The following is an 18,202-nucleotide window of genomic DNA, read 5'->3' as shown; positions in this document are numbered from 1 at the left end:
ACAGCTGTCGGTTCTGATGAAGTGAGCAAGAAAGCACTGAAGCAACTGGCCTCGCAAAGTGAGACCTTACGCTATCGTCAGAGCTGGATTTATTTTTTGAGTGCCAATGGAACAAACCGTTGAATGTTCACCCAACACTCGTACGGGATGAACATCATGCCTTGAAGAGGGCACCAATGAATTCGAGACGTTTGCTGGAAACTAACTTGAACTTGTTGACATCGACCCAACCATCCGAGCTGGTACAGAAGGCGATGCAAGAAGTCGAGTTGTTAAAGGAGTATGTGCCCGAATTCAGTTGTCAAGATAAGAGCTAAGACGCAGGGATTTTGTGACGGGCAGGGTGAGGCAGGTAAACAGCCCTCATGGGAACGTCAAGATAGGTACCATGTAGATGCAGGTAGACAAGGCAATCGCCGGGATGAACGAGTGCGATCGACGTCATGCGAAAAGTAGGCAGATCTTCCATATAGTTTGTGTTGAAAACCTCCATATTGAAGATTAGCTGGTGCTTCAAGCTATCCTTTTTGGTCACGAGGAAGATGGATGAATAAAACCCTAGAGTCGCGGGAAGTGGGCTGAGACAATCTTTAGAAGTAACATTCCTATAGTGTTGATCAGGGTCGTTAGCTGCCTGACTGTATACACCCTCTGTAGAGGCTGGAATGTAGCTGGTAAGGAGATCAGAGGAGTTGTTATCCCGTCGGGAGCAACTGTGTCATAAATGGGTCTGCGAGGATGATCCAGTTGTCCAAGAACAGCCCCAGTCTTCTGCCAACGGGAGTGTCTGAAATGGTTACTGCTGTAGGCTGAAGTAAGTCGTGCTGTATTGGAGTAACAGTTGGAGCCTAACAGTTTAGGTCTAGTAAAGGAGATTGATGGTCCGGAGGACGAATTAGATCGCGAAAACACATGCAAAGCACATAAACGTAGCGTTTGGGGATCAATTTTACAGCTTCATCCAAACGCAACTGCCTGTAAAAAAACGTGCAGCACAGGCCCCCCTGCTGAATGGGTATACAAATCCACATCAACGGCTGTTCATACAGTCCTTATAACGAGAGTAGAGGCGGTGACAGAATGCCAAGACTGAATGCAGCTCAACGGAACAACGTCATTGGGAGATTAGAAGCCGGAGCAACTCTGCTAGAAGTGGCCAGGCACTTTGGCGTATCCAGACAGACAATCTCCGCACTGTGGACCCAATACAACAACACCAACAGAGTTGATGAAAGACCAAGGTCAGGAAGACCAAGGGTGACAACCCAAGCACAAGATCGATACATCCGGCTGCGACACCTTCGAGACCGCACTAACACAGCCACGTCTATAACCACACAGATCCCTGGGGTACACAGAATATCAGATCAAATGGTACGCAACAGATTGAGGGAGGTTGGACTTTTTGCACGAAGACCTGTTCGACGTCATGTATTGACCCCACGTCATCTGGCGGACCGTCTACTTTGGTGTCAACAGAGGGTTCAATGGGCACGTGCAAGGTGGAGAAATGTACTGTTTACTGACGAGTCCCGTTTCCTACTCACATGTGCTTATGGGCGCGCACGTGTCTTTAGACGTCGGGATGGATGTTACGCCCCCAACTGTGTACAGAAGGTTGTCCCATTTGGCGGCGGGAGTGTCATGGTATGGGCCGGAATTCATCACGGTGGTAGGACGCCACTCGTGCATGTGGCAGGTGCATTGAAAGGTGTGCGTTGCAGAGACTAGATCCTACAGCCTTACGTTCTTCCTTACGTTCAACGTTCATGGCGGACAGTTCCAGCAGGACAACGCTCGACCGCATATTGCACGTGTTTGTCAGGACTTCTTACAGCACAACAACATCCAGACATTACCTTGGCCAGCCAGGTCACCAGATTTGTCCCCGATTGAGCATCTGTGGGACGAGTTAGATCGACAGAAGGAATCCACTGCCCCAAATACTTCCAGTGCATCTTGATGCCCTTCGGCATGAATTGCAGCACATCCAACAGCGTGTTATTGACAACTTGATTGCATCTATGGGTTGTCGGTGTCAAGCAGTGATTGATGCACGTGGTGGGCACAACCGATATTGACATTTTCTGTACCCCTGTGACTGTATCGTGTACCTGTGTCTGTCTAGGTGGCACGATTAATGTTTTGAACATTGTGTACATTGATCGACAAACAGTGTTTCAATTATGGTTTCTGTGTCCTATTTGAAATAATCGCATTATATTACATTTTGAAAGTCAGTGTCAAGTTTCCTTTTTTGAAGAGTATATATATATATATATATATATATATATATACAATTTCTACTAAAATATACCAAATTATTAAACTCACAGTGATGCCAGTTACTCAGTCCGGGAAAAACCAAACAATATAAAAACACACAACACACAGCACCAATGTTGATATTTATAGATTTAATACGTATATACATTCGTAAGCAAGAGGTCAGGATCCAAGCTCATGTAACGTCTCTATCTATCGTTTGTTGGGATGTGACAGTTGTTACACCATAACCCGAGGGTCAAACTTGTGGAGACCCGGCACGTCAGTGACTGAAATGTTCCAGAGGTAAGGTCAAGCAAAAGCTGTATCAGGTTTCCAGAGCCACCCTTCCATGAGGGTGTAATTGCTGTGTTAAGGCCATGGTGGAAGCAACCGCTCGACTCTCATGTGAGTTGGACGTTTCCAGTGAAGGCAACCCGGCTAATGTATAGGCCTGGAGTTTGATTGAACGAAGCCAAAAAGAGATCATGGTACGGGACATTTCCTCAGCGGAATGAAGCGTCTCTTCAGGTCTCTCCATCCGCCTAGCTCCGGAATGTTTAAACTGGATCCTGGTGGCATCCAAAGCATGTATCTTGCTAACGCAAGCTGCAGTAGCCAAGACCAAAATGAACACAGTCTTCAGTGTGATCTGTTCAAAATCTTTGTCAGCCAGTGACACATAATCACTCAATGTCAGACTTTCAAGGAGGCCGATATCGCAAGGATTGTAGGAGCCAGTTTGTAAGAGCCAAGGAGAGATTTGAGTTCCACAACAGTGGAGACTTTTGCACATGAAGTAGTGGCGATCAGGGAGTTGATAGCTGCAAGGTAGATTGTCAATGTGTAGCCCTAAGCTTATGTGTAGATTGCAGGTGATGTAGATGATCAGCAATCTGATGAGGTGAAACCTAGGTAGGAATGGAAATGTCGCAAGTGTGACAATAGTTTTTGATGGCTGTCCACTTGTGATCATAAAGGTGAGCTGCAATGATCGTTTCTACCCACCTTAAGTAGCCTTGAACAACAAGAGACTTCTGCAAATGCGCATGGAGCTTTGGAAGGGACAGATGAAGACACTGGGAGTGAGGTTGCAATAGAAGATCGTCAAGGAGCAGAAGATTATGGAATGGTCTGTTAATGAGCCTTAGAAAGCTGGGGAACATGTTGCACTTTGTCTAATAGGGAGTGACCAAAGTCAGAGAAAGGTGACTGGTGGCTTCCACCTTCTGCAGTACCTGGTGAAGAACGCCTGTCTGTGGAAAGGTGCAGGCATTGAGTCCCTCCAATGGGAATGACAACGCATCATCGTACCAGGCTTGACGATCGATGATGGGCGACACAAATCAGGAGAGCTGAACACTGAAGCAAGTGGCAAAGACATCAATTTCCAGGAACGGATGCAGTTTGCGATTAACTGGAACAGCACCAGGTGAAGTGACCACTCTTTCAGTTTGGGACAGGGAGTCGTAAATGACATGGGAGACCCCTAGAATTTGACGAGCCAGGACATATTTGTTGAGGGGGTCAATGGGCTGGAAGAAGGCGACATAGACTTCATGGACCCCATTCTGTTTATGCAGTGTTGTCAGAATGTATCGTGGGTTGAGAGGAGCTCTGACCAATGTGACACTGCTAGATTGACCTCCTTGAATTCTATGTTGTTTGATGTGGAAGCAATGGTCCAACGTCCTTCTACTTGGAGATAGCGAAAATACGCTCCCCAACCCATGGTTGAGGCCTCTACTAACAGATGAAAGGACAGAACAAACGGCTTCAGAGAGACACTGCTGACGTTCGATTTAACTAACCACCATTGTAGATGTGGGTGGAGCTGGATCGGTAGTGTAATCTGCATCTCACAGCTGTCGGTTCTGATGAAGTGAGCAAGAAAGCACTGAAGCAACTGGCCTCGCAAAGTGAGACCTTACGCTATCGTCAGAGCTGGATTTATTTTTTGAGTGCCAATGGAACAAACCGTTGAATGTTCACCCAACACTCGTACGGGATGAACATCATGCCTTGAAGAGGGCACCAATGAATTCGAGACGTTTGCTGGAAACTAACTTGAACTTGTTGACATCGACCCAACCATCCGAGCTGGTACAGAAGGCGATGCAAGAAGTCGAGTTGTTAAAGGAGTATGTGCCCGAATTCAGTTGTCAAGATAAGAGCTAAGACGCAGGGATTTTGTGACGGGCAGGGTGAGGCAGGTAAACAGCCCTCATGGGAACGTCAAGATAGGTACCATGTAGATGCAGGTAGACAAGGCAATCGCCGGGATGAACGAGTGCGATCGACGTCATGCGAAAAGTAGGCAGATCTTCCATATAGTTTGTGTTGAAAACCTCCATATTGAAGATTAGCTGGTGCTTCAAGCTATCCTTTTTGGTCACGAGGAAGATGGATGAATAAAACCCTTGAGTCGCGGGAAGTGGGCTGAGACAATCTTTAGAAGTAACATTCCTATAGTGTTGATCAGGGTCGTTAGCTGCCTGACTGTATACACCCTCTGTAGAGGCTGGAATGTAGCTGGTAAGGAGATCAGAGGAGTTGTTATCCCGTCGGGAGCAACTGTGTCATAAATGGGTCTGCGAGGATGATCCAGTTGTCCAAGAACAGCCCCAGTCTTCTGCCAACGGGAGTGTCTGAAATGGTTACTGCTGTAGGCTGAAGTAAGTCGTGCTGCATTGGAGTAACAGTTGGAGCCTAACAGTTTAGGTCTAGTAAAGGAGATTGATGGTCCGGAGGACGAATTAGATTCCTGCTCTCCATTACGTCCTCTTCCAAAGCTGCGAAAGGCGAACTGACCTGGCATGAACTACGGGTAGCTGCAATACTCCTTCTCCCGGTCCTCCAACAGACCTGTAAGTTGGTGTCTCTTCGGACTTACTTAAGTGATACCCTGAATTCCGTAACACAGGAATTGGTACATCTTGGCCTTATACTGGTTATATACTGAAAAGAACCGCACCTCAAACAAAGGCATCCTCTCGTGAATGATGGGAGAGGGAGGTGGAAATAATTTCTGACAAAATAGTCGACACGAGTGGCAAAGTAAAATGCACCCTTGGGGGGGGTGGGGGGGGGGGGGGGGGGGGGGGGGGGGGTGGTGAGCGAGAGCATTACCCGGAATGCGAACTCCGATCCTGAGAGCGGGAGCATCGATTCTGAGAGTGAGAGTGCGTACTTTGAGAGTGGGAGCGTCGATGCAACTCGTTGATCCTGCTTGTATATCTCAACGCGATCCTTAGCAGGCTGATCAGCAGCATCCTGGTGTATAGTATTGTGATGATTGGCCGCACTGCCTACCTTCCTTCTTTTTAAGAACATGCAGAGGAGAAGAACGTATAAATTAGCTAGAAGTAATATCACACTGATTTGAACAAAATTTGATGTCAAATGTGAAATACATCTTGAAAAATTATGTCCAACTAAAGGCCATTTCATATCCGTGAACACATGCAGGTTTGTTATTGGTGGTAACGTGCCTGTGAATTTCAATTTCATTGGTCTTGTGGTTTCTGAGAAGACCAATGCAAGACTAGCAGAGTATGACATAAAATCACTTGACGTTCAGTCAGGTGAGCTTAAAATTGAAACAACCCCAAGCTTTAGCAAATATCACAAATGCACATGAACAGTTACGTAGTTTGGAGGGAAGTATCTACAGAGACTGGATATATCATGAATCAAATGAAACACAAGATCTTATATCTTTCTGATCTCATGGTTGTCTGGTCATGTTCAAAGTATCATATCTTTGCTGATTGTAGGTAATCTTTCCAGTTTAACTTTAGAAGCGGTTTCTGTTGTATGCCGCAGTATCAATGAGTTTGTTACCACCAAGCATCCATTAAGTAGTGGTGGCTTATTCAAGTGTTCGAAATACCTGCCTGCCCGACCGTCCGAGACAGGTTGATTTCAACTCGGGCTGCCAGATTTTCAAATCCCCCTGCCCGACGGTCGGGTAATATTTCATATATAAAAATATTCTAAATATTTCCCGATGATAAGCATTAATTCACATGTAAAGATGAATGATAAAATGTCACAAAAAAGAAACCCCGTTAGCTTTTAGACGACCTAAAATTTAACCATGCGCTTATGCTACAAGGGCCTGTGTCTATTCGCACGTTATCGTGTACATAAAGAGTACATATTCCACAATGTACACGATATCGTGTAAATAACAGACGATTTATGACAATATGCACGATATCGTGTAAATAACAGAACTTTAACCATAATATGTAGATATATCGTGTAAATAATGACAAATTTACCATAATATGCACGATATCGTGGGAATAACAGCACACGATACTCACACGTTATAGTATCAAGGGTTATATTATTGGATCTTTCAGCAGCGATTACGAACATAACATCAACTCGCTGTATATGGCATTTGCGCAACTGTAAGAACCCACAACACTGGTTTTTAATGATACTCGTTGATAAAATCGAATATAATAAATATTAAAAGCACTGGGTATATATTACATTATATTAAATGATAATTTATATGCCTCGTTAAACTGTAGACATTAGTTGCGCAAAAAGTCGTTTTTGCTTTTACCACGGCCATAGATGTGTGACAACCCTGTCATATAATCCTCAGTACGCAATTTGTAGCGATGCCATAATGACAATAACCTACAATACGGTGTACGTATGCTAAGATATAAATATCTAAATAACATATCAGAGTTGCCCTATTCAATTCTAATAAGAACGGCTTATGTATTCATATATATTATGACTGTTTATTGGTTTAAAGTTCCAAATACAAATTATAATATTGTTCTTAATTGAATTTTTTACATATTGGTGTCCTATTAAATCAAAATGCGATATTTTCGCATGCAAATTATGATCAGTCGTTAAACATTTTGTCCATCTTTGGTGTTAAAATGATTAATGTTATGAGGCCCTATTTAGGAATAAGGATATTTACATGATGTATTCTAGCTAGGATATTAAACACAAATCTGACCTAAAATGTGTTTCTTTCCTTGCATTACTTCATGTTCAATGAATTCGATTTAAAATTTTAATTAAATTATCCTGAGAAACATATGATTATGGTGGGCAGGCAGGTTTTGGTCAGGGCTGGCAAGTATTTCAGCTAGCCAGTCCTGTGATCTGGCTGAAGTTTTTGGGAGTTTCATACCCTGCTTATTCATTCCTAAAACTGTACCTGTAGGTCTTCCAATCAACTGAACTAACTTGGGTTTGCTTTCCCAGATGAAACATTTCAGTACTTACTGACTAGATTGTCCAGTTCCGATTGTCCAGTACTGCAGTTGGCTGCAACAAAAAGGTTGTACAATTTTATTCTCATAAGTAAACAGAAATGCTCTTTATCTTTGATAACGACTTGATGTACCAAAGCGTCCATAAAGAGGGTGATGCTAATTTATTCTTGAAATTGTACCTGTAGGTCTTCTAATCAACTGGACTAGATGAACCATTTAGTACTTACAGACTAAATTGTCCTGTTTGGAATTATCACAATTGTCGGATTTAATTCTACTAAATAAACAGGAATGTCTACTGATTTGATGAAACATTTGATATCACATAACGGGATAAGTCAACAATTTCAAATGAATGCACTCGATCAAAGATATGATGTGTTGGTGATGTGTTCATCTACACCCAAGAGTAACTGAGATAATGCTGTTATGGATCAGTATCAATGTTTGTTTCCTTATTATTAAAAGTTCCAAAATTTAAGTTCCATCCAGCCAGCTTGTTGTTCGTAAACGAAGGATGCTGGAACAATGATCAGGAGATACGCCTACTGTATCTTGTGAAATTCTTAAGGGTTCATTAGATGCCTCTTTTATTAATGTTGAACTAAGTGCGTTAGTGTAAGGTTACACATGCATGATATATGTGTTATGCCATGACAACAAGAAGGCCTTATACAGTATACATTTGGAACACACAATTACACAGCAAACAAGTAATCCATTTTAGAACATTCAAAAATTCTGTCATGGGTAGTGAAAAATGTAACAAATATTAAAGTTCAAGGCAAGGTCCAAAGCAAATTTTACTTGTTTTATAATATTCTTCTGTGTGGTAGAGTGAGTTCACTAAAGTTAAGGACAGTGATATTTTCATTGCAGTCAACATTAGATTTACAAGAGTTACATTCCCCCAAATTGTCTCCCTTTATCAAAAGTATCCAGCCCGTGCACAAACTGTTGACTTCCTTTGACAGGGCAAAATATTTACTTTGTGTGCTGGCGATTAATAAGGTGCCTCACTCTGGCCATGTGGGTGCGAATCCAAGGAATATTCAGTCTGTGAGACAAGACTTAGACATAACATGGGAGGCCTGACAATAACTTGAGGCTATTGTGGCTTTGTTCAGTGCGAGTCTTGCATGATATGTATGATCTTTTCTGAGGTTGGCGATTGGGATCCGTACATGCAGGATACATTTTGAGAGCTCTTATGGGGCTCTTACGGTCGGGATGATCCACCGTATTTCCGAGTGCAGAAATGGTGTGATGTCTTTACCCAAGGGGCCAAGTACAGTAGCTTGGTTCTTAACTACGAATTTTGGGAGAGAGCGTTAGGTGACAGAAGACTAGTAGGGATATGAGTGAGACTTGAGTAATCCAGTCTGAGCAGCTCTGAGACCCTAGCAGCTGTAGCCATGCCTAATAGGAAGGCAGCTTTCTTAGCTTTATGGAGTAATGTAGCCGAGGCCAGAGGTTCAAGTGGGTCTGTTAGTGGAGCTGATAACACGACTGACAGCTTCCATTTCAGGAAAGGTACGAGGAACATGAACAGAAAAAAACCGAATGAGTCTGTTTAAGGATGACTGCCCATTGAAAGCCCGTAGTGTTGGAGAACTGAAAGAAAACCAGATCAATATTCCTCGATTGTCCCCTGACGAAGGCTGTCCGCAAGGATGTTCAACCTCCCTTGTATATGTCTTGCTTCCATCTGACAATTGTATGAGTCGACCAAGTCTAATAAAAGTGAGGTTTCTACCATCAAATGCCTGGACTTGGTTCCTTCCCGTTTATGTATATACGTCACTACTGTCTGTGGCAATAAAAACTGAGGAGTTGGTGAGAAGATCTTTCCAATTCCGGATCACACAGAATATAACCCTCATCTCCCTGCATTTGATGTGGGGATCTGCCAGGAGGCTCTCCAAGCCTCAATCTGATGAGGCGTCCGTAAACAGATGATGTTTCGGCATGGAAAAGGTGAAAGGGATGCTCGTGATAACATGCTGTCGATATGTCCACCACAGAAGGTGGTCTTGGAAGGTGATTAGTAATGCTACCAGTATGTCAAGCGATAGGTTCCGAAGACTGTTTATCAAGGCCTGTAGAGGTCGTAGTTCTGTAGCCTTCCTCTGTAGGTCAGGTCCTGGAGAGATGTTAACATTCCAAGGAGGGACATTCACCATCTGATCTTACAAATCGGTAATGTCAGAGCGTTTGCGATCATCAAACAATAGTTATCATTGTTATTAACTCTAAGAACACTACTACTATTACATCATAGCCATAAATCCTGCATTTTGGCTCCAGACACATTCAAACTAAATCTTCAGATTTTCAACAGAAGTCCTCTTCACTGTCAACTACACACAACTAGTTGTTCCCCTTGTTGCACAAGTAGCTCTTCAGCTCTTCTGTGCAAAAAGGCGGGAAAAACGTCACTTCTTCGCAAAACATCTTATCACTGTAGGCAGATGAATTGGGGAGGTGAGTGAGAGTACTTCCTGATGTAATAGAGGTAGTATTCTTAGAATTATTAACAATGATAACTATTGTTTGATAATTCCTGTGAATCCTAAACCTCTATTACATCATTGCCAGAATATACCTGAGGGATAAGGCGGGATCTGATCACATAACTCCCTGTGTAGTTGACAGCAATCCAATACTGTCGTATGAATTCTTGTATAATACTGGATTCAAACCCTTTCAAGAGGCAATTACTCTAGAATCTCTCTTCGAGGACTTGAAATTGGGTAGTATGATGATATCAGTCAATATGCGATACCTTCACTTGAAGTACCTTATCATTTGCTGATAATCATGAAATGATGTGTTGAGTTCTATTCTCATCATTTACCTCACTTACTTCCGGTTATGACGTCACTTCCGGTTCTAAATTACGTCATTTCCTCTTTTTGACTGATTTTGATGTCATTTGTAGAACATCTGACGTCACTTCTGATTATGACGTCACTTCTGGTCTATATTCCTTCCGATTTCGTCGTCACTTCCGGTAGATCTGTTAATGAGCTGTTCTAATACAGGAAGCCGTTGAATTCCTAACATAGCATACTAGTAAATCAAGGTAAAAGGTGTCCTCACCTTCTGTAGCTGCCGATGTCAGATCCTCACCCCCACACACCCCCACCCCCTCCCCCGCTTAGGGCCTCAACAATAGGTTCCAAAGAATAAATCCCTGTCAAGTCTGGCTGTATGTATCGCAAGTAAAAACTGGTGAAAGTATTGCGTGACGCCCACTGGCATCCCGCTATGACTTGCTTGATGGATATGGATGACCAGGATGCCAGACTTACATGGACAGAGCTACAATCTGTTGTAGGAGCATCTTGAGCTTGCGGATAACTTGTTGCTATGGTAGTCTTAAGCCATCCAGCAAACTGTGGATCAGTTGCTGTCAGGTAGAACTTGAGTGGCCATATAGGACAAAGGAGGCCATCGGGATGATCCATGGTAGGTGCCGAGGTGGGAATGGTATAATGTCTGTGGCCTAAAGGACCCCTAGCCGTGGACTGATTCTTAGCTGGTAGGGACTGCAAGGTGATGGAGGTCCAGTTGGGAGCGTGAGTAAGACTGGAGTAGTCGAGGGCGTGAAGTGCAGAAACTCTAGCTGCGGTAGCCATGGCTAGTGAGTATGCTGCTTTTGGGGAGTTTTGGAGAAGAAGCGCGTTTCCAAGAGGTTCATATGGAGCGGCTAGTAGAGCTGACAGGACGACTCAGCAATTCCATTTCGGGAAGTTCCGGGGAATGCAAATATCCTCGAGGCTGAATGATCGCATGAGTCTGTTTAGTACCAGATGTATTCCGATCAGAAATCCATCGAGTCGAATCTATATCCTTCAGTAGTTCCATGTCGGAAGTTATTATCCTGTGGCAGGTGTAAAAGGACATTCGCTATCATGGAAATGTCCACTGTGACAATATTCTGTAATTCGTAATTGTAATCGGCCTCTTGTAGAAAGGACAGCATTCCCATGAGAGACATCAACCATCTTGAAGGTATGAAAAAAATCTTTATTTGGGATCTTGAGGTCGATGAGTAGCCTCATTTATGTGGTATTCTTCTTCGGTACTTGGAATACTGTAGAATAAAAGCCCTTGCTGACGTCCTTCTCCTGGAGTATTTGATGTCTTTTTTTCTCCAATAATGTGTTGATGGCAAGATAGTCTGTCCTTAATGTCTAGCCCTCCAGATGGAAGTCGTGTTGTTGAGCCAATTGAGGTCCGTGCGTGCGCCATCTGGTGGACATGTTGTTTCTTCAACGATGGGTCTATACGGAACATGCACAGTGGTAAGGCTGACTTCTTAACAATGGGATGGGAGTCTGAATAACCCTGATTCTGAGAGAGAACCGTGATATGGCTTCTCTACTGGCTCAGTCAGATGGTTGGTAGAACCGTGCTGGGATCTGGACGCTCTTGCCACCACCGTGAAGTGAAGGTAGATAACTGTTTGGAGATGGCACTCGGGTGGTAGCTGGACTTGTAACGCTGGCAGAAGTCCGTCATAGACAGTCCCCATCTTGGCCGGGAGATTCTTCTGCGCCTTGTTGTAATCAAATCTTTTCAGCCGTTCTTCATCCAGTGATAGAGACGAAAGACAGGATTCAAAAAGAGATTTTCTGCTGAGCAAATAATTGCTTCAGCAGGGTAACAGGAAACTCCGGATGTGCAAGCGGCACAGACGACTGTTGAGTGTTGGACAATTGGTCAGGTGGAGGGGTAGGTTGTTTATAAATCTGGGAGATAATATCATCAACCTTTATCTTGGCCGCATCTTTCCTCTTAGCATTATGGATAACACCACTAAGCTTGATAAAGGTTTTCTTGGAGAGAGAGATACAGAACGTCTCTGCATTTCCAACACTCTACTTGAGGGTCGCCCAAGATCATAAATTAGCCACATTTGTGAAAGGCTGACTGACGCCATCGCGGAGAAAAGGTAAGATAACCCTTATGCAACTAATACTTACGAATCAAAGCCCATAAAACTAATACATTGGTACGATGAAGAAACATACACTGAAACGTATTTGAATAGTGTGTCTAGAGATAAGTGCTGGAGAAATATGTAGACACAGAGAGGAAAAAAGTAAGATTTCCCCCCCTTTACACATGCAGATCTACAGCGGGGACAACTAATTGTATAGTTGACAGTGAAGTGGGCACAAGATGAAAATCTGAAAGCTTAGTATGGTGTGATTGCAACCAAAATACAGGATTTATGGCAATGACGTAATAGAGGTACAGTATTCACATGAATTATTTCTTAATATTATGGAAATTGGTTTGTCGCTTTCTTTAAACAACTTGTAATTGTAGTGTTTAAAGACTGTTACAGAACAACCCTTAAAATACACTTAACACTATTTCAATGACCACTTAATGTTGTTTATTATTGAGGAATTACCAACAAGAATAAATCACTTACTCATATTTGAATAAAATCTTAAATATGTATCAAACCATATTTGGCGTGAATATTTAATTTTCCTATTTCACTTCAATTATCCTATTTCTCTTTCTAATGTATCGCCATTGTTTCTTTGGCTTTAGGACTAACTATGAGAAGTAGAAGCACAGTCACCTTCTGATGTGTTGACATATTGTACTGTCAGAAAGATTTAATTCTTTCCGACCATTAGATATCAATGTGTATTATGTTATTATTGGGGCAAATATAGTGTAAACAATTAGAATGTCAATAATAATGGTCATGTAATTTGAAATGAAATAGCAGCAACTGAAGTTATCAAACAATAGTTATGAATCACTGTTCATTATTCATAGAATACATGAGTGGCGGAAATCCTGTATTTCAGCTGTCATCACACAATAAAGTTCCTTGTGAACTATTTATAACGAGTTGCCCATGCTCTGTGCATACACAGACTGGAAGTCTTCACCTTTTTCAACACCAAATTCCTTGATACATGATATTTGTGAGGGGACGGAATTACTCCTGATGTGAAAGTGGTAGTATTCTTTGAATTATTAACAATGATAATTATTGTGTGATAATTCCAATGTGTACAGTAAAACCATAGAGGTATGGGTTTCTTCTGACATCTGTTTTACCCTTGCGAGTTAATACCACGATACCCATCAAACTGTATGTTTTCTAAATCCAGTATTTTTGTTGACCTAATTATAATGGTTCCAAACAACAAATCCAGTTGTTTTGACCAATATTTGGTGCATATAATCTCGAAATCACCTCAAGAAACAAATGTGTGGTGAACTTCCACAGAATTAGCTTTCCCCAGTTGTGACGTCATCAATCGATTCTTAGCAACCTTGATACTACATGACCATCAAGGACATGACGCCTATGACATTACGTCCGGTTCTGATAATGTTACTTCTGGTGGACATCATTCTTGTGACTTATGACAGTGATCACTTGCCATTAAGACAGCATTCAAGTACCCACCTCCACAAGTTTGGGGAGCTACTGGGTGATGATCGACTGGCCTGCCAGACCAATGGATCTGGTTGTTTGTCCCAAAGACATGACGTTGTAAAGTTATTGTTTGAGCGCCACTGATAACTTGATAACTTATTCTTCTGAGACTGTATTCCTTGAAGCGAGGGTGGTAGACATTCATATGCAGACAACTAAGTTTTCTTTAGCCAGTTCGATATCGCAGAAGTCACAACTAGGTGGCCAATGGGAATGCTCTTTTGTTGGTCGTTTCTAACAATGTGGCAGATGCCAAAGGTTCAAATAGATTCTCCAAGAGTGCTGACAGAACAACCAAGGGATTCCTCTTTGGGAATGTGAAGTTCTGATGTCTTCCAGGAGGAGGTTGAGGACAGGTGGATCTCCGACAGATAGCATATTGTAGTGTAGAACTATTGTGAGGGTAGCGTGGTATCTTTCAATGGTGCCTGGCATTCTGGTGAAGATGATGGAAATCTGCTAGCTTGTCCTACAGAAGGTGTTCCATCTATAGTCATGGAAAGTGGATGAGGATGGTCTCCATGATCAAGCAACTGTCACTGAAGCAGATTTGGAGTAGCCAGTTGCCTGCATCTTTGTGCTGTAACTTCCAAGCATGAAGTAGAGGGAAGATGATGTTTGAGGAGATTATCTTTAGTTCGTCCAGAAGTAACGGGAATAGGCTGGGGAACCATGGATGGGATGGCCATATTGGCACTTTGAGATCGATCTTCCTAGAAGAGACAAAGGGGGAAAAGCGCCTTTCGAAGGTGCTTGTCCAATCCATGGACAGCGCTGGGATCCGGCACCCGGTTGACGTTCACTGGGAGCTTTTTTATTGAAGTTTATGGCAAAGAAGTCCAGATGAGTTTTTCCATCAAAATAGCTCTGGGTTCCCCATCGAGATCAGCTGTCCACCAACATGATGAGTTTCCCGATAAGGGGCGGGCATCCATCCTGCAATTCATCACTTTGACCAAGGCAACAAAATGTGTCACTCACCTGTTACATGTCATTGCACAACTGTCTCTGTCAGGACATGTTCCAAGTGTGGTAAGGTTATATGCAACTGGGAGTTCAACATCCCATTGGCTACATAGCTTGTGTGACTTCACTGGTAACTGTTATTTCCAAGATAATTACCAGTATGGAAACTATCAGTGAAGCACTCTTTACATTTCTTCAGGATTGGCACAGCAATTACAGCAGCCTGTACAGAGTTCAGATGTGATACAGCACTTTTGTAGTTGGGGGCCAGATAGGTAGAAAAGCTATATACGTCAGGCAGCACCTCCTTGAAGAGAAAATAGGGAATCAATCTCCGACTGATGGGTGGCATGAGGTGGGAGGAACTTACCAAGCTAGTAGACGCCCAGGGTAAGTCGGTACTGACACCACCATAGCCATTGGTGAACAACATGCCAGCTCTATAATGACATCATGGTGCTCCTCAGAATCTGCCTACTGTACCCTGTAGCCATCCTGATATGGTCGGATATGCTGCAACGCCGGTACTGGCATATAGCCAGCTGTCTGTGCACCTAGAAGGGCCAGGCAGAAGTTGAATAGGCGGGTGGGGAACATGGCCCATGAGATCAACTGGGAAAACTGCAAATGTACCTGCGTGATGGCTTTCACTTGTCGCCACAAGGGCTGGACATCTTCATTCACTGCTCTTTATCTGCTGTATGCTTGAAAAGGTATCCTTCCTTCATAGGATAACATGGTGGGTGTATGCTTCTTTTCTATTGTAAACGTGAACGGAAATGGGAGCTCGATGTGGGGTACTGGTACAGTACTTCACAGGTTACATTTGGTATCTATAGATACATCCCAAATAATAAATCATATAAGAAAGAGTTGTCCTCGTTACGGCAGGAACCAATTTGGTCCGTTCTGCTTTAAAACGGATGACTTATTGTGTGCTTTGAAGCGGATGGTCACCTTGGCAGCAATAGTTGCCCTCGCTCAGTATTTGCCAATAGTACTAGCCTGGCTGCGTTAGCTGTACAGCAACATGGGTTGCTTAGCAACGGTAGTTGCCAGGAAGTGGTTGTTGCATTGGTAAAAAAAACCATTGAGCTCACAATCTGCTGTCAACAAGAACCTCAACATATTCTACCATTTCTTCAAAATAAGATCTTTTGTCTTTAAGTTCTGCTATCACCCAGTACGGGATCATGTCCTTATATATTTAAAATATAAACAAATTTAAAATAATATTTCTCCAGAAGTTTAGGTGAAATGTCTGGATGTTTCAACTCTCCAATAGCAGTTTGATAGGAAAAGAATATCAATCCTGAGAATTTCTATTTGACCTGATCTAACTTTAATATAGTATCATACTGTCCTGGTTTGTCTTCACAAAGTGGTTTATTGTGTACACAGTAAGAATAAAATCAAATGACAAAACACAAATGCCATTCATAAGAGTTGACTGTACGATTCCGACCATATCATGAGTATGTGTTCAGGAATCAATATTAAATCACTATCAGAAGACTGATCAACTGTTGAGCCATATAATCCATATAATCAATCATAATTTGCATATACTTCTTCATTTGAGTATATACTACATTACAACGTGTCTTGCGTAATTTGCAGCACTTGCAATTTTGATTCAACTCACTCAAAAGCAACTCTAGTTCAATATGTCTGTCCGTCTGGTGGTTAGTGATCATATTCTACTATCAAATGTTTCAAAGAATGTTCCTAATTCTACATATGTTTGTCCGGAGTCACACATGCATGTGCTCACTACATACAATAGAAAAAAACATCAGAATCAGAAATGACATAGTTACACTAACTAATTAAATCTCATGCTTACTCCATGTGAGTGCATGTCAACTTATAAAAATACACTGAGAAGACACTTCAGAAATTATGTTTTCTAATGCAGTAGAATATTAACCTTTTCTTGATACTTTGCCTTTAAAGTAAACCTTTTTAAACAGAGTCGTCTTTGATTCAGCTGTCTGCATAATAGATGTTCCGTCAGCCGTTTCACACCGATGCTTGTTCACTCGACGACGTGTGGTGGTCATCAAACTTTCTAGGTCTTCCCTGGAAAATATCAGATGGAAAATTATCTCAGAAAAGTGAATTTTCGAACACTATTTTAAGTACAGTACAGTCAAGTCTCATTAATCCGACAATTGGCTTTATCCGACACCAATAATGGGAACCGATTAAATCAGTGCAATTTAGACCTGTTAAGTCTTGCACATCTAATTTGCAAGGAATTACCGAAATCACTCATTAATCAGTCTTGTTAAACCGACACAGTGATAAGCATACTCCGTGGCCATCTGCCCGCGAGTACACAGCCCCGTGTTGATGCGAGATGAGTCGGCTGGTAGTATATTAATTGCTTGCAGAGATACACTTGCTAAACAATAAATATAACAGGACGAATTACATGCTTAATGGGAAATCAGGTAACAAGAACTCAACCAATGGAGATTTGATCAAATGGCATCAGAACTGTCAGAAAGCGTAAATTTTACAATTAATATATATACTGAACAACAAAAGTTGACGTTGAATAAGATATAATGCAAAGTGATGTTTTTGACCAAATCGGTTTGCAACAGATAAAAGACTCTAGTAAGTGTTCAAATGGTTTAATTTGCCATACTGACTTCAGAAAATGCGTTATTTCATAAAAAAACATGAGCATGCAAAAATGTCAATTTCCAAATCAATAGCGTGTGTGTCCACCTCTGGTTGCGATGCAAGCAACACATCTTCGTCTCATTGAATGGACCAGGCGTCGCACAAAGTCTTGTGGGATATCTGTCCATATCAGCTGGAGCACGTTCCAAAGTTCCTGGAGTGTCTGTGGAACACGTGGTTGACGTCCAAGGCGCCGATCCATCTCATCCCACATGTGCTCGATTGGTGAGAGATCAGGGGAGCGAGCCGGCCAGGGGATGACATTCAAGTTGTTTTGTTGAAGAGAATCCTGAGCAAGTCGAGCAATATGAGGCAGGGCGTTGTCATGTTGAAAGGTAATGCCTTGGCCATGACGACGCAAAAACGGTAGAACAACAGGGCCGATGATCTCGTCGAGGTAGCGCTGTCCACTGAGATTTCCCCCTACCAATATCAATCCTCTGTCTTGCTGTAATCCCACCCCATACCATAACGCTGCCGCCCCCGAACCGATCTTCTTCCATGACACAATGATTGACGTAACGTTCACCTCGAC

At 42.5% G+C, this 18,202-nt stretch overlaps 1 protein-coding gene across 1 annotated transcript in view; it reads right to left on the bottom strand.

The window, feature by feature from the left end:
• Positions 1-18,202, bottom strand: part of LOC124125871 — a 77,879-nt gene that overhangs the window by 13,139 nt on the left and 46,538 nt on the right. The window contains exons 7-8 of the mRNA XM_048385401.1: positions 16,904-17,055; positions 7,537-7,578 (exon numbers count right to left, since the gene is read on the bottom strand). Of these exons, the coding sequence (XP_048241358.1) occupies positions 7,537-7,578; positions 16,904-17,055 (194 nt within the window). The remainder of the gene's footprint in view (positions 1-7,536; positions 7,579-16,903; positions 17,056-18,202) is intronic.

Source organism: Haliotis rufescens, unplaced genomic scaffold (assembly GCF_023055435.1).
Source record: "Haliotis rufescens isolate VD_foot unplaced genomic scaffold, xgHalRufe1.0.p SCAF_58, whole genome shotgun sequence".
Lineage (NCBI taxonomy): Eukaryota > Metazoa > Mollusca > Gastropoda > Lepetellida > Haliotidae > Haliotis > Haliotis rufescens.
Note: the sequence above shows the minus strand (reverse complement) of the source record. Positions and strands in the feature narration are given on the sequence as shown.